Here is a 21,419-nt window from a genome sequence, read left to right as displayed (position 1 = left end):
CAAACATAGCTGAAAGCTGAGATGTAGAGGTATACGTGATAGCAGGGGGATAAAAATCCATTGGGAAGCCCTGGATTCTCAGAAGGGCTCCTTGGTGTGCAACACTGTGCAACTAAACAACAGCCTGCAAGTTTGCAGATTTTTCTCTAGCTATTCCTGCAACACTCAGCCTTACAGTGATGAAAGGCACAGCATTAGGTACTAATTAGATTAGAGGGTACTCCCGCCAGGCTTTTCCTTCTGGTGGGCGGATGCTGTTCCCAGGGAAGACCTGCTAGTTTGTTACTGTGGGGTTTTTTGGTTTGTTTGTTTGTGTTGGGGTTTTTTTGTTGCTACAAAAAGGGATGCAGATCTGCAAACTCCAAACCCAGAAAATTCAAGCTGCTTGAAGTACAGAGAACCTTTCCTACACAAAAGAACACAGACAACCTGCTAATTGATTAGCCAAATAACTACAGGGTGAAAAGACTGCAGGCACCACCGTGGCTTTTTGTAGTAAAACAGACCAATGTAAGAGTAGTCTCGATGCATTACATAAACAGATACTCTGTACTTCTGTACATTGCGGTTTTTTTTCCTTGCAGGTAGCTCAGGAAAGAAAGTGCGGTGCTAATGCACACTGCAGTCTGTCATTCTGCAAGTGCAACTGAAACCCAGGGAAATGAGGCTCGTAACTGAAACCACCAACAAATAGGGTGTAATCTACTCAACGTGAGTGACAGAGCAGTGTCAGGGGCTGTGCAGTACATAGAGCTTCCAGCCAAAGACTTCAGTGGCCAAAATCAGAGACTAATTTTCAAAAGACATCAGGCAGAGCTGAAAAATATGAAAAATCTGGTTTCTCCCTGAAAATTGAACACTTAAACCATATGCTGAGCTCTCCTCGTTGGTCAGGTTGACTGTGGATCAGCTAAAAATGCAAACACTTTCGACCCAGCTAAAAATCTCAATGACCAGACCCCCAGCAGTATGAAACAATTGAGATAAACTGATTTTGGTAAAAATGTGCTGATTTCCACCAGCTGCACCCCATGAAATGCTGAGGTGGTCTCTCCTGAGACTGGGTGTGAAGGGTTTTAAAAGACAGTGAGGGAAAGGAATGTGATACTCTGTGTCTTCCTCTGCCATGAGCTGCATCAATTAATCACAGCCCCCTATGACAGCTGCAGGCTGTGCCATCCTGTTTGCCTTTGCAAAGCATTGCACTGGTCAGTGAAAGGACCATGAAGACTCAACTCCAGATGCAGGATCTCACAGGTTGTTTAGAATAATAGAATAGTTTGAGTTTTAAAGGTCATCTGGTCCAACTCTCCCTCCCATGGGCAGGGACACCTTCCATTAGATCAGGTTGCTCAAAGCCCCATCCAACCTGACTTCGAATGTTTCCAAGGATGGGGCATCCACAGCTTCTTGGGGCAACCTCTTCCAGTGCCTCACCATTCTCACAGTGAAGAATTTATTCCTATCTAGGAAGGTGCTCTAAGGTGTCCTCAGAACCTTTTCCTCTCCAGGATGAACAATCCCAATTCTCTCAGCCTGTCTTCATAGGAGAGGTGCTCCAGCCCTCTGAGCACTTTCGTTGCTCTCTGTGGTTCATTTATTCCTCTGCTTTGTCAGTACCAGTCTCCTAAAAAAGTTACCCAAACTCTTTTATATTTCAGATATAGACAGACAGTTCCCCAGAGGGGCTGACACCACATATGTGTTTAGCTATACTGATGGGAGCATGCAACACTGAGTTCACACCATGTCTTCATAGGTGAAAAACTAATTAACATAAAAGCTAACCCTAAAACACTGCGGACCTCAGGATGTGACTTTAAACAGAGCTCAAGACAGAAGCAAAAGCTTCCACAAAGGCAAAAACCCGTTTAGATGCACTTACTACCTAGGAATGGTGCAAAGCAATGCCTGAACATTTCCTTGCCTCCTCCTGGCCATGTCACAGATCACAGCAGTGTTGGGTTAAGGGTTGGACTCAATGATCGTAGAGGTCTTTTCCAACCTAAATCATTCTATGATTCTCTAAGATCACCTCCAGGGCTATGGGGACAAACTAATGCTTCCAAGGCCTGATTCATTCCATCTGTTGTAGAAGTCAGCATTATTTCTGTCCATAGGTTACAGAAGAAGCCTGAGGTGACTGGTTTCAGTTCCCTGTCCCCTCCTTATTCCCATCCCTGAGCAGCTGTGAATATGTCAAAAGACTGCTCAGCTGTCTCTGAGGCTTTGGTCCCCAAACCTCTTTTTGAAGGGTTTTGGTAGGAGAGACACCTCAACTGAATGAGCCAAAAAGGTTACTACACTAAAGCAAGAAACCACAGAAAACTCCCTCCTCTGGAAAGTTAGAGAATCGATGTGTAGCCTCTGTTCACCTGAGAGTGGTCAGGAAATGGGCATCAATTTTTTAAGCCTTCAGCAGGAAGTTCAATAGATTTGCCCTTCATTTGATCTCCCCGAAAAGCCCAATAGGTAGAGAAGCTGAACAAAAGACCTGACCTTTTCTCCCTTACTGTGTTTTCAAGTAGTTAAAGCAGAACAATGGACCACGGTGGCATCCGATCCCAACTCTCCGCAGAGCGCTCAACACAGCCTCCCGATGAAGGCAATTTCCTTTTGTGCACCAGCCTCTACCAGTGATTGAGTATTTTTCAACAGCCACAATAATTAATCAAATAAAGTATCCTTTTGCAAGGAGGTCAGGTGTAATTTCATCATAATCCAGATCCAGTAGGCTGAGCTGATCTAGAGAAAATGCTGCACTTACAGGTTGGCCGAACAGTCTTTGCAACTGTTTTCATCTCTTCTTTACCTGTAGATGAACTTCCAAGACTTGCTAGAGTCTACATAGAGGGCCTGGCACATGACACAAACAAATTATGAGTAAAGCCTATGTTTGAAATTGGGGGTGATATGAGAGATGAACATGCTCTCAGGACTCTTCTCCTTGGAGTAGCACAGTGATGGGCTGTACTGGAAGTCCTCTTGCTGGTCCTGAGCAAACTGGGATGTCCACACAGCACTGTGCCAAGATCAGAACTCAGCTCTTGCCTACTCATGCTCAGGGAGCCCCAACAAGCCTGGGCTGAACAGACTAGCCACAGCTGGTAGGGTCACCATGGATCTGCTCCTTCATGAGCTGGTTGATCCCTGGCATTTACAGAGCAAGGGATACACACAGACTTCAGCCTGATGTGTTTTACATTGAATGCATGGATTTGAGAGGAGATTCATGTGTGGAATATCCTGTTTTGGGCCAGGTTCAAAAATTCTCTGAGGTATCCACAGGTAGCAACCTTCTGAGCCACACAGGCTCTACCAGCCCTGCAGTGGAATCACAGACATTAGCCCTTAGCTTAGTTGCAGGTGTAGTCCTTTGGCTGTGTTGCTTAGGCACCTACAAAGACTGTCTGTTATCTGAGATAAACTCCATAAACATCATAGAATCCTAGAATGACTTAAGCTGTAAGGGACCTTAAAGATAATCTTGTTTCAACGCCTCTACCATGGGCATGGAACCTTACCACTAGACCAGGTTGCTCAAAGTCCCATCCAAGAAGGATGGAGCAAGCACAGTTTCTCTGGGCAACCTGTTCCAAAGGTTTGGGAACCAGAAATCTAAGGGAAGATTTCTACATCTATCTATCTATCTATCTATCTATCTATCTATCTATCTATCTATCTATCTATCTATCTATCTATCTATCTATCTATCTATCTAAATATTTTTAAATATATTTTTATTTATACACACACTCCCTATATAGAAGGATATATATATCCCCTAGATATATACTGTGGCCAATCCTACATTCCTGCCTCCAGTTAGGAATAACTGGACCATGCAGTGAAGGAGCTTGAACTGGATCATCTCCTTGGCTGTCCAAGTTTTCTGTCTCATGACCCTACAAGACCACAGGCCTTACTACAAGACAGAGGGCAGGAGAAGGAGCACTGCTTCTATTGCAGACTGGGATCAGGGTCCCAAAACAAAATTTATGGGGCATCAGGTGATTTGTCTTGTGGCACACTGGAGCTTGTTGTTCAAGTGGTTTTGGAGGGATTTATGTATTTGGGTTCTTTCTAAGTCCCACGAAGTGCTCCCTTTTAAAACAGTCTGTAGATAACCTTCCACCATCCAGATAACATATATAGATCTGAACTAATCTCAAACCAATAAATTAATTACTAACCTACTGTTGCTTTTTTGCTATAGAAATGTTTGTTAAAGGGAGTCTTTACTCCAGCCACTGTTTTAGCAACCACCCCAGTGAGATATTATGCTGCGTTATTCCTTCATGAATCCCAGCCTATTTATGGAGGAGGGGACAATGCTATCCTCATTTCACACAGAGGGAAACTGAGACATGAAGGGAGGATGTCACTTTCCCCAAGGTCATGCAGGAGAACCAGGACACCCAAGTCTGTGCCTATGACTCCAGATCAAAATGTCTTTAATAAAAGCAGCTCCTCTGCTCTTCTCTATCCTTAAATTGTCCTAATAAGCAGCTGTCTCACCCTATATTCTTGCTGGTCCCTACTGGTCTGGCCTTGGTTGTGTGGTCTCTCTCCTTTTGGTGCTATTAATGGTGGCTGGAGCAGGACTTCTGCAAGCTATTATAATCCTGTGATGTTTTTTTTTCTCACCAGGAACCCCTTGGGGGGGATTTTTAGTGAAATCATTCTTCCAGCTGCCCTGACACTATCCTCTTATCTCTCATGATCCTGGAGAAATTCAAGGTGGCCCTTCAGAAGGCTGGGGTCAGCCTCCAAATCCAAGGACTGTTAGGATTAAGTGAGCTCAAATCAGAAGATACCAGCCCTGTTTTATCTGATGAGACTTCTGTTGACTCCAGAGGTTGTTTTGCTTGAATGGTAACTGTAAAATTAAGTAGAGACTCTGCTCTGCCCTTCCAGGGTGCCTTTGGTGCAATCACCATTAGATGCCTCAGGGCAGCATCAGGAAGTGCTGGGAGACATCAGCCCTGTAATAGCCCGAATGAGAGGGGGACAGACACTCCCTGACTCATTGGCTGCACATGCAAAATGTTATATTAATTTTTCAGCTGGGGAAGCTGAGTCACAGGGGCTGTTTGCTGCTCCATCTACTACTCTTCTCTTTTTTAGTGGCATATGGAGTCACTGTGTGTTATTCAATGCATGGGATGCTCTGTGCTCTAAAGGGCATCATCTGTCTAAACTGGTCATGCCTACAGGTCTTTGCCAAAGCAGAGTTAGACTAAAGGGCACATAAAAGGGTAGATTTACATTGGATATAGGAGGAAACACTTTATTGCGAGGGTGGTAAAACACCCTCTGGGCAACACAGGTTGCCCAGAGAAGCTATGGATATCCCATCCCTGGAAGTGTTCAAGGCCAGGTTGGACAGGGCTTTGAGCAACCTGGCCTGGTGGAGGATGTCTCAGCTCATGGCAGGGGGGTTGGAATGAGATAGTCTCTAAGGTCCCTTCCAGCACAAACCATTCTATGATTCTGTGATATGTTAGGTGTTGCACAGACATAAAGTAAAAGTCATTGCATCCCAAAACAGCCTGGATGGACAAAAGAACTGGAATCTCCAGGAGATGAAGAGACTTCACTCCATGCCAAGTTCCCACCTGGTAAATAGCAGAGCTAGAAACAGACAGAATTTCCTCTGCAAGGAGCAGCACCAACAAAAGCCTAATTTACAATGACAAAATTCCAAATAATAAGATTTCTAGATGGTCAGTAAGACATAGCCCCCCTAAGAAGCCTTTCCTGCAGGTGGGACATCCTGAACAGCTTTCTCACCACACCTGGGATCTCTGGTGTCCAACAGGAGATCATTGTGCCTCAGGGCACTAGATTTCTTGCATGCTTACACGTCTTTTCAGGAAGTGTCTAGGAACTTTGCTACCTTGCTACAGCTCTGTCAAATTTAAAGTGAACTTGGTCATCAAAATACTGTGATTAGGTGACACATCTAAAGAGATGGGCAGAGTGGCCACACAAGCCTTGTTTCCTGTGGAAATCAGACTAGATGAGCAAGCCAGCTTTAATCAGGTCCTTATTGCAGTTTTAACAAGCTTCTCTGTTCCTACCTTCTTTGCGGTACTTTGAGATACCCCCACGAAGAAAGGGGTGACTTGATATTTGCGATTTACTCCTAGCTACACATAAAAAATTGGTGTTTTCTGGAGACCTCCCTTGGCTGAGGTGAACATCACAGCTGCACCTGAAAAGCTTGACTTTTGTTAACAGCCCTTTTTACTTAATATCTTCCCTGACTGCTGAGCTCAGGGCTGGGAGGACAGAACCTGCTTTGCTACTCCAGAGAGTAGTCTGTTCTGAGACAAAAAACAGATATAACAGGGCACTGGGGGAGAACCAAAGGGTTATTTCTAAGAGCAATAAGGTTGCCCTAACAGCTTTTACCCTCTGTTACCCATCAACCTAGTCTGTACTGGTATAATTAACCTGAATTAACCACAGGCCTGATTTACTCCATCATTTGGCCAAGATCACTGCATGCTCTCTTGTCTCCTCTCTGATGTTCTAAGTGCAGCCATGACATTTAGCAATGGGGAAAGCAACATCCCAGTGCCTTTCTGAAGTACCAAAATTGCGCTTTCAGAAACTCTCCTTCCCATAAAGAAAACATGTAGATTTGGTGCTTAGGGATATGGTTTAGTGGTGGGCTTGGCAGTGCTGGGTTAATGGTCAGACTTGATGATCTTAGAGGTCTTTTTCCAGCCTTAATGATTCTATGATTCTATGATAAGGACCTGCTTCATCACCCACAAGCACTGGTGGCATCACCAGGCAAAGCTTCCCTTGTCTCATGCTGGAGAAGAGAAATACTTCATGTGGGAGGGATGGTGTCCTTGCGGAATACCTGCTCTGACAGACCTCTCCGGCATGACAGCATATTGGGCTGACCTGCTCAGTAATTGTTTACAAGTCTCTGTGTACAGCTTTACTGAATTACACAAAAGATCTAAGAGTTCCTGCTGTGGCTCCTGATCCCTATGTCTTGGCACCTCAAGTACTCTGAGACAGTTGGTAGCTCTCAGAGCCTGCAGAAATGAAAGGAACCCTAAAGGACTGGTGGAGACTGTTGTCCCTGATTTCTTTTTTGGATCAGGGATGCAGTTGTACCAGCAGCCCGGCCTGGGGGTGTGTTCGGGATGTGTATTGGTAACACCATTGAGAGCTCATGGGGGCTTCCAGTAACTCCACCAATACAATGTCTTCTATGTCTATGGCAAAGGCTACACCAGGCTCTTGCAGTTCTCCAACACACAAAGAAAAAATCCCCAAAACCCCCATAAATCAAGTTATGCTTCCTTCCTGGACATTACTTCCAAAAAAACAGATTATAGAAGTTTGGGTTCTCCTGGCTTTAATGTTCCATCTGGACTAAAGGCAGCCAAGAAGCTGAGCAGAGGAGCTGAAGAGCAAATGGCAATCACCTTCCCTGCTCTGACAGCCCTGTGCATGCAGATTCTTCATGGGCTTGAGGAAAGTCCTTACACAGAAGTTATGGATGAAATAACTACCCTTTTGTTTCTCCAGACCGAAACTCTCTGTGGATTGTAGGAGGGAGAAAGCCAGCGTACGTGTGTGGTTTCTGGAGTTCATCTCAGCCCAGGGTAAATCTGCTGGCCTTCATGGCACTGATCCAGCAAAGCTGAGGGATGAGAGGAAGCAGGACAGAAATAGCTGGAGTAGCACAATGTAATGGCAACCTCCGCTGATGCTGGAAAACACCCAAAGGTTCAGACGTGGGAGGCAGCAGTTTGATGTGCTGTAGATGGGCTTGAAGGGCTCCTTCTAACTCACCACAATGTGCACATGCTGTATCTCTGTCCCCCCAGCCTCAGGCAGGGAAGGGGACCCTCCCTCTGGTGGCAAGTGGTGTTGTGGTTTGTGGATGCTCCCTTCCCTTTCAAACCCACTGTCATTGTGAAGCTCTTAGAACCCACTGAGCTCAGTGGGAGCTTTGCCCAGACTGGGAACTCAGTGCCACCAAGAGGCAAAGCATTTTCTTCTCCTGTTGGCATGAGTTCAAACTCCTATACACCAACACACTGGGCACATGAAAAATGACTTGCAAAGCAAGCCTCACACCAACAAGAGCATGGGTCAGCTCTGGAAATCACAGGAATCCACATGCAAACCCCAGCCTTTCTAGCAGAGATCTAGCTGATCGCTATCTTTGTGGCAATTCTCTACTGCCATAAAAGAAATCTGACACAGAACCTTCAAGAAATCCCATTAAGATCCTCTCTGTTTTTGCTGGCACCAAGATATTTTCAGTGAAAAAAGAAGGGAATAAGTTTTACTTTATTTTCCTCAACCCACATAATACATGGCTCTGTTACTAATGTGATGAGCTGACATCTTATCTTCTCCAAGAAAACTAAGAAGTGCAGTGAGGCTATCTCAGAAGAATTGTTTCAAGGAGGACTCAGGGCATGAGCAACTTTATGGTGAGTTGAGCTCCATACAAAACAGCCCACACTGGATCCAGCCTGTGGGTTCCCCATCCATTGTACTTCTCTGCCAGAGGATGCCTAAGGAGCAATACAAAAGCAGGGTGAAGATGTAGTGGCATTACTCTGTAATATTCCCACAGACACCAATAATTTGCAGCTCAAGAACTCCTAGAGCCAAAAAAGGGTAGGGTTTTTTTCCCTTTAATATATATCTATTTTATAGTTTTTGAGAGGCTTTCTATAAATGAACTTGTGCTTTTTTAACCCATCAATACTTTTAGGATCCACAGGATCCTGTCATAAGGAGTATCACAGATGCCGGGTTGTGTGAACTCTTTTTTTTTCTTTGAGCCTGCTCCCTATAATCTTTATTAGATGCTCCCTACTTTTTGTATTTCCAAGGAAAATTATGGAAAGTCCTCCTTTTGTCTTCACCATGCAAACATGATCTTCCAGGATCTCTAACATGCATTCTTTCCATCTCTTTTAAGATGAAGTCTTTGTCTTCCTCTTGTGGAAAGTGTTCCAAACCTCTAACCATCTCTCCTTTCTCAGAATTCTACCCAGCTGAACTTTTTTAAATTAGATTTACTAGATTTATCTTGATTGAAATAAGTCAGCAGAAAAATGGAATTTGCTCTCTGGACAATTACAGATATGAGCAGGAACACAGAAGGGCTTGGTCCCTATAGATGGGTCCTGGTCCCAATCTAGCACATCCCAGGTCACCTCAGAACATCCTCAAAGCACCTCTTTCCTGTATCTCAGTGTGTTGGGCAGGTGAGTCCTGCTCAGCCTTTCCAAAGCCCTCTTAGGTGGAAGGTGTTTCACAGCTGCAACCTGCAAGCCCAATGAGACTAAATCATACAGATGGTAAGGCACTGGAACAGGTTGCCCGGAGAAGCTGTGGATGCCCCATCTCTGGAAATGTTCAAAGCCACCCAGGATGGGGCTTTAAGCAACCTGGTCCAGCGGAAGGTATCCCTGCCCATGGCAAGGTGGGTGGGAATGAGTTGATCTTTAAGGTCACTTCCAACCCAAAACATTCTATGATTCTATAATATTCCTAAAGTCTTTACATTACATGAAGACATCTAGGCACTGTAGATACCTGCCATTTTCTATTTATCCTCCCTTGCCAACCTTCATGTTGTCCCCATCCTCTCTCCAGCTCCGCCATGATCCCAGATTTATCTTCCCATTTCCAAAGTCAGGAACAGCTGCAGAGAGTGGCTTTGTCTGCTGGGGTGAAGCCCCCCCCAGGCACAACTCTCACTGTACAAGCCAGTGTCAGATAGGAAAAGAGGTCAAAACCAGGATTCACAGTCTCAATTCTCCCAACACTCAGCATAACCTTGGGCATGTCCTCTTGCAAGTCTTCCTTCCTCCACACATCATAAACGTGCTGACTGTGCAGCAACAACTGCAATGAAATCTCTACCCCACCCCAGGCACCTGTCAGTCTACAATATGTTTGAACTCCTTTCATGCATGTGAAACTGCTTTCAGGTCACCTGCGCCCCAGGCGAGCACTGGGTTACTACAAGAGGTTAAATGAAGGAAAAGGAATGGCAGCAGCTGAACCAACATGTCATGAAAGGCACTTTCTGGGACTGAGGTCCAAGAAGAGCTCAGCGATTTTCTGTGACTGCTCTGAGGCTGACAATGGGACCAAGCATGCAGTTTTCAAATCCCAGCTGGGCTGAGGTTGAAGTTGCTCCATAGCTGCTCAGGCTGGGCAGGTCTGGGGAGAACTCACCCAATGGTGCCCAGAAATGAAGGGGTTCACAGGGATTTTTTGCTTTGGATTTTGAACTTTCATATTTTTATTTGGTACTCAGTCTACTTAAAATGCCTGTTTTTCATTGGATTTCTACATTTTGCACTCCCCTTGTGAAGTAGGCACAGCTGCACTCTGCTCTCTCCTAGTTTCCTGACTGCAAGAACTTTATACTGGATATTAGGAAAAATTCTTCACAGAAAGGCTGGTCAAGCACTTGAGGTATTTAAAAAGACATGTAGATGTGGCACTTGGGGACATGGTTTAGTGGTGGGCTTGGCAGTGGTGGGTTAACAGTTGGACTTCATGATCTCAGAGGGCTTTTCCAACTGCAATGATTCTGTGATTCTATGACTCAGAGCAGGGGCTCTGTGCACAGCTCCAGGTGCAGTGGGGTTTGGTGGGGTCTACCTGGGGTTGGATGGACAGCATAAACATGGACACTGACGGGGCAGTTCTGTCCTGATAAGCTTTCTGGCTCTACCTAGCACTTTTCTGGGGAGCCAGAAAGTCACAAACACATCAGCTCATCCCATATCAGGTTCTCCTTGCATGTTGCCTAGCAGAGAGGAGGGTTTCACAGTGCAAAGCTCCCTTACACACTGTCTCCACATCCTGCCAGACTCCTGGTACAGTGACACTTGTCCTAGTCTGCTTTGGGAGCCACAAAAATCTAGCTCTGCCCCAAGAGAACAATAAAAGCCCCTGTCCTCCTGTCACCCTCAAAAGGGACTGGCAGAGCTGATGTGGCACTGAGTGGAGGCAGCAACTACTACCTGACAGCACTGTCTTTGTGCGGACAACCAAAAATGTGCCCAGGACTGAGTGCCTGAAGCTGCCTCTCCTGTCAGCCTCTTTCCACCAGGCTTGGAAGCTGTTCTCTGCAGCTCCAGGATAGGCTTTGAAAAAAACTATGAGCTGACAATGCCTTCATTAATCACAGCATAATCCTTTCCATGGCAACCCAAGGATTGCGAAGTCACAAGTTAGCAAGCGTAAGACAGAAATACTGTACAGCAGCCCTTGGTCCATGAAAACTTAATAGTGAGCAAGATGAATTGGCTGCTCTGAGAAGGGGAAACAAGTTAGAAATAATATTGCTTTATGAAAGAGATTCATCCCTGGGCAGAATTCAGATCTCACAGATGTTGGTATCAGTGGGGAGATACTGTAACTTCATGAATTTACTTCAGTCCCACCCCAAAAAGCCCAAGAAAAGACTTTGGCCCTACATCTTAGTTTTACAGAAGCTCAAAGCTTGTTGCCACCAGGTCATCACAAAAACTTAAATGTTAAACACAATTTAGACACGTATTTGGAAACTGTCAGGGCTCAGAGATTGCAAAACCACAGGTCAAAACCATTTTGGCAATCAACAAACAGAAAGGAAGTGCTGTCCTGGTTTTTGCTCTGTTTGCCCTTTGGTTGCCTCTGGGACAGTTTAGGCATAGGGTAGGGGGGAGACTTCACAGGGTCTCACAGGGATGCAGGTTTTGACTGAAGAATTGGCAAAGAGTCCAAAGCTGCAAAACCATCCCACACCTTCACACTACCAGCGCTGGGACCTTGTGGTCCCTCATCTCAGGGGAAGAGAGATAGGACCCACAGAATCCTACAGTGGAGGAGGTGTGAGTAGTCAGCTTGGAACACAAGCTGTGTCCTTGACATCTTGATGTAATGCACAGGTTAACCCCATAGGGTTGGTTGTTGGACATCCTTTTGCCCAGACTATGGAGAGAAGCACTCTCACACCAACCCCCTGGGGCTGTAAGAAGATCCTCTAGCTCCTGCCAGTTTCTTTTACAGGGGGAACTTAGCATCCCGGGGGGGCAAACAGACCATCTTAGACTCACTGGCCTGTTGCATTTCAAACTCTCCCTCCATATTGCCTACTGGTCAGGTCCTCCACCATACACCCCAGTCTTCCCAGAGATGCTAAGAGATGCCAGTTCCACTTTCCTTAGGATAATGTAATTGTAACTATCCTAGGAAAGTCTGTACCTTTCTTTGGTACAGAGCTCAGCTGGTCCAGCACAACCCATGTACAAAACACCATACTCCAAAAGCAGGCAGCAAAATGCAAATTGGTTTGTGGGAATTGTCAAATCCCATGTCAGATTTCAGTCCCTGTCCAAGGATGGTCCTAATAATTTAAACAGCCTGGGAAAGTCCTGGGATCTGGTTACCAGCACCAGTGTGACCTAGGGGATAGCCCACCAAAACCAGCCTGGACACATGCTGTGCTACACTGCAGCCAGGGAAAACTCCTGCCTGAGAAAGGCTGTTATTCATTTAAATTATGTGTTTGGCGCTGGGTGAGAGCAGGGAGAAGGTGAGGTGGATTGGGAGGACACCTGGGGTCCTGTGCCATCGCCAGTGTAGCAACAGCCTCTCCCCATCCTCAAGCACTTCCAGAGGTATCCCTGAATGTGGAAGGGCTGTGGAGCAAAGTGTGTGGGGGGGGGGGGAGGGGGGGGGTGGGGGCGCACAGCGCAGTACAGGAGGACAATGCCCTCCGCCCTTCACTCCAGCTCACTGCTCGGTGATCCCAGCCAAATTAAGCAGCAGCAGCTAGAAATTACCGAGCCGGTAATCCGTGCTGCAGGAGCCGAGCTGGCTCGGGGCTGCTGGTCAATGCTGGCAAGTCTCTGGTCGCGTCGTCTCCCCCCTCCCATCGAGCCCAGCCTTCTCCCCAGGTTTGATCCGACTCGCTGCTCGCAGCCCCCACGGGTGCACTCCCCGTCCATCCCACCCATCGCGCCTCACCGCTCCCCACCGCATAGCACCGCACCTCATCACACCTCCGCTGCACCCATTGCACCCCACCCAGAGCATTCCAAGCCCCCAGCCTGGCTCCTCCGGGTGCCGCCTGCCCCTTTTTCGCCTTACCTTAGTGGGGCATGGCCAGGGACGGCGTGGGGGACGGAGCGCTGGTGCCCGACGCGGAGCCGCGCTACCTCCGGCACCGAGCGAGGGCAGCGCCTGCCCTGGCTGAGCCTCTTAGCGGGGGAGGAGCCGGGATACAGCCAGCCCCCGGTGTGGGTGTGGGTGTGCGAGTGTGTGTGAGTGTGTGTGGTACCTCCAGCCCGGTGACACCGCAAGTGCCGCGCTCCCCCAACGTCCCCACGCCCCAAAGATGCGTCCTCCTGCACCCCTGGGGTCTGCCCCAGACCATGACATTGTAGAATCATAGAATGGCCTGGGTTATAAGGGACCTTAAAGATCATCTGGTTGCAAACCCCCTGCCATGAGCAGGGACATCTTCCACTAGACCAGGTTTTCTCCAAACCCCATCCAACCTGTCCTTGAACACTTCCAGGGATGTGCATCCATAGCTTCTCTGGGCAATATATTCCAGTGCTTTATCACCCTCACAGTAAAGAATTTCCTCCTAATATAAATCTCCCTTCTTTAAGTTTAAAACCATACCCTCTTGTCCTATCAGTATTTGCCCATGTAAAATGTTTTCATGGCACTCATGAAGATCCCTGCTACAAGTTAAACTGCAGTTTCAAGTCCTCGTGCAGAGCCCTGATGACTTCTTGGGCAAAGGGGCGGCTGAAGGATCCCCCTTTGCTCTGTGCAAAGTGTTCCCTGGGATGTGCAAGGAAGTGTATTGAGGTCCTGTGGGGTGAGGCCAGGAGCTGAAAGGTGTTCTAGTTTGAATGCACCAGTGTGCATTTGTAAATGTGAAAACTCAGACAAGAACACACTCAAGGACCAGGAAACTCAGAGCTGAGGTTTTGCCTAGAAGCTTAACTCTGACCTGGTGACTCCCTGCCTGAATCTGGGCTACTGTCTTTTTTCCTTCCTGCTAAGAAAGGTGGGGTTGGATTTTAATGCTATGAAACATTAGCAAGGCTCTTACTTAGGTATAAATCCTGTCATTTTAGCTCTTGAATGCTGCAAAACACACCTTTTTATTTGCAGTGTTATCACACAAGATCGTTCTAAGCTCCAGTCTAGAATGAAGGGGCCTGAAACCCTCTGTGGACCTGGATGACTGAAAATTTTTGGTGATACTGCAGAAGTAAGGAGCAATAAAAGGGAGCCTCCTTCCTTCAAAGTCAACCAGGAACTCTGCTCAAAATACAGGAGAAGTCATGGTACAGTCACCTTCTAAGTGGTGTCTGTCCTTCTTGTCCTGACTTTAAGCTCAAGACAGATGATTTGTGATCACCTGGGGCCATGCCCGGCTTCACTCAAGCCCTACTCACTGTGTCAATATAGTTGGTGTGGATGTAAGGGCAGATAATGGCTGTGCCCAGGCTTTACTCTGGACTGCATCTGTTGTGCCTGGAAAGGGTCTAGGCTTGGGCAGCCTTTCCTTGTGCCAAACATGATCCACGAGTGTGTGGAAAGGCAGTGAGGGAGGCTCTTCCAGGAACATAGAGCTAGACATGCCCCTCTGCCTGCACCACTGGGTTTGGAGGTGGGATTTGAAGAGTGCAAGGAGCATCTGGACCACTGCTCAGAACAGACTCTAATGGCTTTGGGTCATGGAATAATCCCTGGTATTTAACACCTGGGGTATTGGTCAAGGATGTGGTAGCACCTGAACAGCTCTAAGGGACAAAAAATGAACCCATCCCCTTGTTGAAGGTCCTACTACCTCTGTAGCCCTTCTTGCTGGAAATCCCTCACCCTTTTGAGCAGCAGAAGGTTCATAGCCATGCGGGGGGAATGTACAGGGGCATTAGGGTGGGAAGCTGCAGGCTATAGAGGATCCAGCTGCAAGAAGAAATATTCCAGCAACATCCTTCAACCTTGTCTGTTTCTTCATGAAGATGCTCTTTCAGGTGAAAAGGAGTCTCTGAATTGCAAATTTATCACAGAATCACACGATCACAGAATGGTTTGGGTTGGAAGGGACCTTCAAGATAATCTAATTCCAAACCCTCTGCCGTGGGCAAGGATACCTTCCACTAGACTTGGTTGCTCAAAGCCTCATCCAACCTAGTCATGAACAGTCTCAGGGGTGGGGCATCCACAGCTTCTCTGGGCAACTTGTGCCAGTGCTTCACCACCTTCACAGTGAAGAAAATCTTCCTAATACCTAACCTAACTCTGCTCTCTTTCATTTTAGTGCCATGCCTCCTTGTTCTATCACTACATGCCCTTAGAAAAATCCTTATTAAAAATCCCTTATGAAAACTATACATAATTTAACATTTGTGAGCAGAAATCCCTGGCAAATGGCAATGCTGGAGAGATATAGAGATGCTTCAGGACCATTGGTGAGCCTGGGCTGGATCCTGCCTGGAGCTGTGCACTATTCTAATGCTTGCTGCTGGTCTCCATACATGCACAGTCTCCCCCCATCTCCACACTAATCTGCTGGGGTCCTACATCAATTCCAACATCCCTGCTTGTCATGTTGGTGTGCCCTACCAGCACAGGGACAGGCAGGGCTGCAATGCAACCTCCATTTTTAAGCTCACCTCCACAGTACCAACAAAACTGAGATGTGGATGCTGGTGGGGAAGCATGACCTCTATGCCTACAGGATGATGTGTGGCTTTTCCAGGCTTGCATACACCTTTTTTTTTTTTTATAATGTACACAAAGGAAGGCTCAGTAAAGCCACCTGGTCTGTCCAGCAACAAGTATCACAGCCCCATAGGTGCCTAGCCAAGTCTACTGCTCAGAACATCCTCCAGGAGAGTATCAGGATGTTTTGGGGCTATAGATGTTTGTGAGGCTTTCCCCTGAGGAAAGATCCTTGCAAGCTGTTTCAGTGGTGGAGGCAAAGGAGCAAGATGCTCCTTTCTCTACCTAGCATTTGGTGACATACTTTGTCCCAGAGGATGATCCCAGGAGCTGGAGAATCTGGGAAGGTGCCCCCACCCCACAATAAAAGTGCTTTTTTCATATGTCTGCTCCAGGCTCTTGAGGGTGGGCTGCAGAAGTGCACAGCTCCTCCACACTGCAAAGACCCTGAGCACAGTCAGCTGGTGGAGCTGGAAGCTGAGATGGAAACAAGAGCCCGCTTTGGGTCTGTGTGTTACAACAGCAAGACTGGAGACTCCCATGGGCAGGGACACACTTTTCAAATGCTCCCCATGTGCCAGGTGCAGGTTTGTTCTCTGAGGGAAAGCCATCCAAAACCCACTTCCTCCTTCTGCTTTGCCCATAAACCCTCCCCCCTCCTTTTATTTCTTTAGCAATCTGCAGAGCTTTTTCCACATCAGATGAGGCTCAAAAAACCCAAGTTCCTTACACTGTGGTGACTCCAGGGCAGAGGTTTATAGTCAGAGGAAGTTACTGGTTACCTATCCTCTCTGTGGATTTTCTCAGTGAATGAGACTGTAACCTTGTGTGAAAACCTCATGCAGATCACCTTGCCTCAGTCTCAAAGTCCACAGAGAAAATAATTTGAATGGAGTTTAGTGAATCAAGCAAATACAAAAGGCTCTTCAGGGCCACCTTGTGCCCATCAAAAGCATTCTGGAAGAACACAGCAGTTTAAAGGCAGGAAGTCTGAATAAAAAATACACAATTTATTTATTTATAGAGGTTTACAGCTGTACAATGTTGGCTTTCTGTTTGGACCACTCTCTGTTCTTGTGCAGCGTGACACATCAGTGCCTTTGGAGATGAAGACAAGTCACAGCCTGTTCTAACATGCAGATGTGATGTCAAAAAGAAATGGATTTCATAGAGTGTAATGGCAGGCTGCTTGCTATCATTGAAATGATTAAAAAAAGAAATACAAAATAAATCAGAGACATGTCCTACACCACCTGGGAGGGACTGGAAAGTGCTTATCAGACTCCTCTCAGACAAAAAAATCCTGAATATTTTTGTCTACTTCATTTGAAAAGAAAAGGCATCAACAGTTGGAATGGCATTTCAAAATCTGCTCCACAAACATGACAAAAAAAAGAGTAACAAAGGTAACTTTTGTTATTCTATTGGAAATGTAGGGGAAGAAGGCTTCTGCTCCAACTTTTCCAGAGCTTTGGAAAAAAAACGGACAAATATTATTGATATTAAGACATTTTGGTCCTGATATAGTGTGATGATTTTTTTTTTTTTTAAGAAGCTGTTTAAAAGCTGCCTTTCCTCTCATTATGGCTTGATTCTTTGTAGGAAGGAAGGAGTCTGCCCATGGGTACCAGGGCACCATTACTCCTTGTTAAGCTTTGGCACTGCTCCTTGGGGATCATGGTGAGATTCGGCACACGGCAGGGCACTCCTGACCAAATGGCTCTCCTTTGCTGAAGCTATCCATAGCCTGATTTCCTGAGAAAACAAGGCTAATGCTGGCAGGCTGGATACTCCATCTACTTATGATGATGCAAAGCTCCTCTTGTGTTCCTGTGATGCCAAACAGCTCATCTCTCTGCCAGGTGAGGTATCATTGGGCATCACAGTCCATCCCATATGTCACTCTGAACATAAGCCTGTAGACCCAAATGATACCTTCTTGCCCTACAATGCCGCTTCCATTTATTTTCAGTGATGAGTCCCATAAACAAAAACAGAATAAAGCCAAAATATCTTTGTATCAATCTGCCCAAATTCAAGGATTTGCTTTGACCTTGGGATCAAAATGTCACTTGACCTACCTAGAAGCATTTAAATTCTGCAAGATGCTGAACTAAACTTGGTCCCTGTGATGGCACTTGGAGTTGGAGGGTTCTCAGTGCAAACCTGAAACGATTTTGTCCATAACTGCAGGAGGTACACTCTGAAGATGTGGAAAGGAGAAAAACAGCCTGCAAAAATTGATGCAGTTGTACTGTCTGCTTCTGGATGCACCAAGAACTGAGCTGACAGGTGATGTGAATTTGGAAACAGTTTACTACATTATAGACTTAAAAGATCTTTAGGGACTTAAAAAAAATACAGCCTTGCAGCACAAACATGGGTGTTGACTAGGACAAGCAGAAACCCTACTTGCTATGGCAAAAGAAGGCTTTCCTGTTCACTTGTTCTTGCAGGTAAAGGACTCTGCCGAGGCCAAAATTTGCCAAGATTAGAAGATTTTATCATATGTATTAATTTCCACTTGCATGCAGCAGGTGAGTGAAAAAGATTTGCTTGTTAGAAAATCTGACAGAAAAATCCCTTAACTTGCACCATTTTAAAGGCACATGAATAAAAACCTCCAAACAACAGGAGAAAAAAATGGTTTGAAACCCACCCTGATCAGCTGCTCAAAGGCCAGACAACGGGTTGTTGTTTGGCTTATCTGGGATGGTTTATAAGAAGCCAGATTCTGCCACCCAGTGGAATAAGGAAGATTAACCCAGTTTTCATGGAAATCAGGAGCAAACCGTGGCCCCAGATACGTCCCCAAGGATGCATTTGGGTTGTGCTCATGAGACCGGCTCTAGCACTGTGCAACTCCTCCTCCAAGACAGGAGACTGGAAATGAAAGGTGAGAGACAGACACTGGTATGAATTAAATATTCCCAGCATTTTCAGGCTGCACTGGGAGCAGCGCTCCTCTAGCACAAGCTAAAATCCCACTATTTTTTAAAAGAATTTGGGAAAGCGAGGCACTGAGAAATGATGCACTGTATGCAGCAGTAAAGATGTAGTCCATGGAGCAAAGCTCCCCATCCCTTGGACCTGACATTTTGGCCTTCAGAGGAATCGATCTCCTCTTACTTAAACACTGAATGGCTCCAGCAGACAAGCCACCCCAGCTCCTGAGATGAGCTCTTGGGATGGGGATGGCATGATGACATGGAGACAGCAGGCACCACGGCAGTTGAAGAGGCACACGCAGGAGCCGAGTCCAGACCAATTCAAAAGCCTGACCCCAGAGAACAGTTATCCCACATAGCTGTTGACATCTTTGTATACTTCAGAGTTGCATGGGGTTGAACAAGACTTGGGTGGACACAGCTTGTCCCTAAAATGACAGAGCCTTTGGTCTTGTTGCCCCTGTGAATTTGGGATTTGGGCTGCCTTGGTGCATTTTCTTTCCAGTTGCAGTATGCGAACCCATACCCAAAAAACGCACAGAAGGCTCCAATCTGTTTTTCCACTTTTTTGCTGTGGCGCCTCCATAGATAAGCGATTAAATGGCAATTTCAAGGGAGACAACTCCATGCACACTACTCTTAACACCAGCAGACACATCAAAGATGCACTGAAGCAGCTGGTGGGACCGCAGTGGCCACACGTGTGCATGGCGGCACGTGGGTGTGCCAGCCTGTGTAAACAAACAGCATCAGGGCATCGTGCTCTGGCTGTCAGGACACACAGTGTGCTCACAGCGATCCCACAGGGCACATGGCAATGAGGGGGGCTGCAGAGGATGCCAGCAGAAGGATCATTGTGGTTCCCCAAAAAAAAGGCACCATTTTTGAACATTGAAAACACAAGATTGGCTCCTTTGAGTGGAATGCATGCATGGTTCATATACACTTTGCAGATGGTAGGTAGGCTCTGTGTGTGTCTCTATATATATGTATGTATGTGTGCAGGTTTATATTCACATATGTGGCACCAGAAGAGTCATCTTTGAGTACTCAGACGTTAGTGAGGATGTTACTGCTGAGCAGCATCACAGCAATGGTTCCAGGGAGATCGTTTGACCTCCTGTTCCCCTTGTCCTGGAGGTGCAGCGTGTGCACTGACTGCCGGTCATTGGGATCCCCCGTCAGTACCACTTGGCCCAAGAACTCGTCACTTATTAAGTTGTGGTTCCAGATCTGTGGAAATAAAACAGGGATAAGGGCAGCTCCTTCAGGAATGCAGCCAACCTTCGTGCACTGAAGAGAAGAAGTGATTACTGGGGATTTGCTCTGAGCCGGAGCCTGGGACGTGATGAGGTGTGGGAGTGTCACTCTGCAAGTGAGAGGGATGAAGGACATGCTTTTAACAGATGTCACCATGGTGATGAGAGGTTGAGCTGCACTAGTTAGTTATGCTCAGCCTTGGGTACAGATCTGCTGTGAACAGTGTGAGGAGAGGGCTGGGGTGGTCCAAGTGAGAGACAGTCTCCATCCCTCAACTCACTGCTCGCCTCCCAGGTACCTGAACAATGATGGGTTGTCCTGGCTTCTTCCGGTAGAAGAGCCCTTTCACATCAAATTCTGGTGATACTGTGTTCTTCTTCACTGGAGAGCGAACTTTTTGTCCTTCACACTTTATGATCACATAAGGATCGGCTCCTGGGGAGAGAAAAGGGAATTTTTTTGTTGTGAAGTCGAAAATTGGCTCTTAAAAGAAACCTCTAAGATTCAACTTGTGAGTTTGAGCAGACAGCATTCTTTTACTTATGATGTTGGATGCACATGAGATTAGATTCTCCAAAAGGCATGCATCCATGAGTTACAGAAACCTCATGCCTTTATTTAGTTACCTAATTAACAATTCAAGTATTACCTAATCCTATTTCACCCCTTTCCCAGAATTGTTCCTCCCCTTGACACACCTCCTGTTTTGAGTCAGTGGTCCCTTTGGGTCATTCCTCGTCCTTTTTACGCTGTCTTTTTCTTGAACTCTCACTTTTGGCACACCATCTCATCTTTTGGAACAGTGTCCATGCCCTTTGTACAACCATGAGGACAGTTTTGTCTAGTTCGTTAGCTTTATGTTCTTTTATCAGTTCTGTTTCAGAACCTCCTGTCTCCCAAGAAATTCCTCTCTGCTGAGACTGCCAACTTTCAATGATAAGCCACACGGTTTTACTACATAGTTTTAAGCTACATTCATTATTTTATATGGCTATAGATTCCCCCTTTAGAGACTTTAGCTTCTGTAATTCCTTAGAGTCCTTTTCCAGGGGTGTCATGCAGCACTTTGCCTCCATATCCCACCAGAGGACATGGGTATCTGTCAAAGAACTCATCACAGCCCAGATGACGTTTATGAAGCTCAGCTGTTGGGCTCACGCTTAATTCTATTAGATGACATTGTCTCTGGGCAGCAGGCGGTGATGGACTGCTATGAAGCTGGTGAAGGGCTTGGAGCACAAGTCTGATGAGGAGCAGCTGAGGGAGCTGAGGGTGTTCAGCTCGGAGAAAAGGAGGCTCAGGGGAGACCTTATCGCTCTCAACAGCTACCTGACAGGAGGTTGTAGCCAGGTGGGTTGGTCTCTTTTCCCAGGTAACAAGTGACAGAACAAGAAGAAATGGCCTGAAGTTGTGCCAGGGGAGGTTCAGACTGGATATCAGGAAAAATTTATTCCCCAAAAG

General features: G+C 46.4%; 2 protein-coding genes across 8 annotated transcripts in view; both read right to left on the bottom strand.

Moving 5' to 3' along the window:
- MYO7A (myosin VIIA) overlaps window positions 1–13,282 on the bottom strand; it is a 105,202-nt gene extending 91,920 nt beyond the window's left edge. For all 7 annotated transcript variants that reach the window (XM_064644838.1, XM_064644839.1, XM_064644842.1 and 4 more), the window contains exon 1: window positions 13,150–13,282. The gene's annotated coding sequence lies outside the window, so the exon portion shown is untranslated. The remainder of the gene's footprint in view (window positions 1–13,149) is intronic.
- Window positions 13,283–16,739: 3,457 nt separating this feature from the next.
- Window positions 16,740–21,419, bottom strand: part of CAPN5 (calpain 5) — a 56,157-nt gene continuing 51,477 nt past the window's right edge. The window contains exons 12-13 of the mRNA XM_064644836.1: window positions 20,257–20,393; window positions 16,740–19,931 (exon numbers count right to left, since the gene is read on the bottom strand). Coding sequence (XP_064500906.1) covers window positions 19,749–19,931; window positions 20,257–20,393 — 320 coding nt within the window. The 3' untranslated portion in view covers window positions 16,740–19,748. The remainder of the gene's footprint in view (window positions 19,932–20,256; window positions 20,394–21,419) is intronic.

The sequence above is a fragment of the Pseudopipra pipra genome, chromosome 2 (genome assembly GCF_036250125.1).
Source record: "Pseudopipra pipra isolate bDixPip1 chromosome 2, bDixPip1.hap1, whole genome shotgun sequence".
Taxonomy (NCBI): Eukaryota; Metazoa; Chordata; class Aves; order Passeriformes; family Pipridae; genus Pseudopipra; species Pseudopipra pipra.
This window is presented reverse-complemented; position numbering and strand designations above follow the sequence as displayed.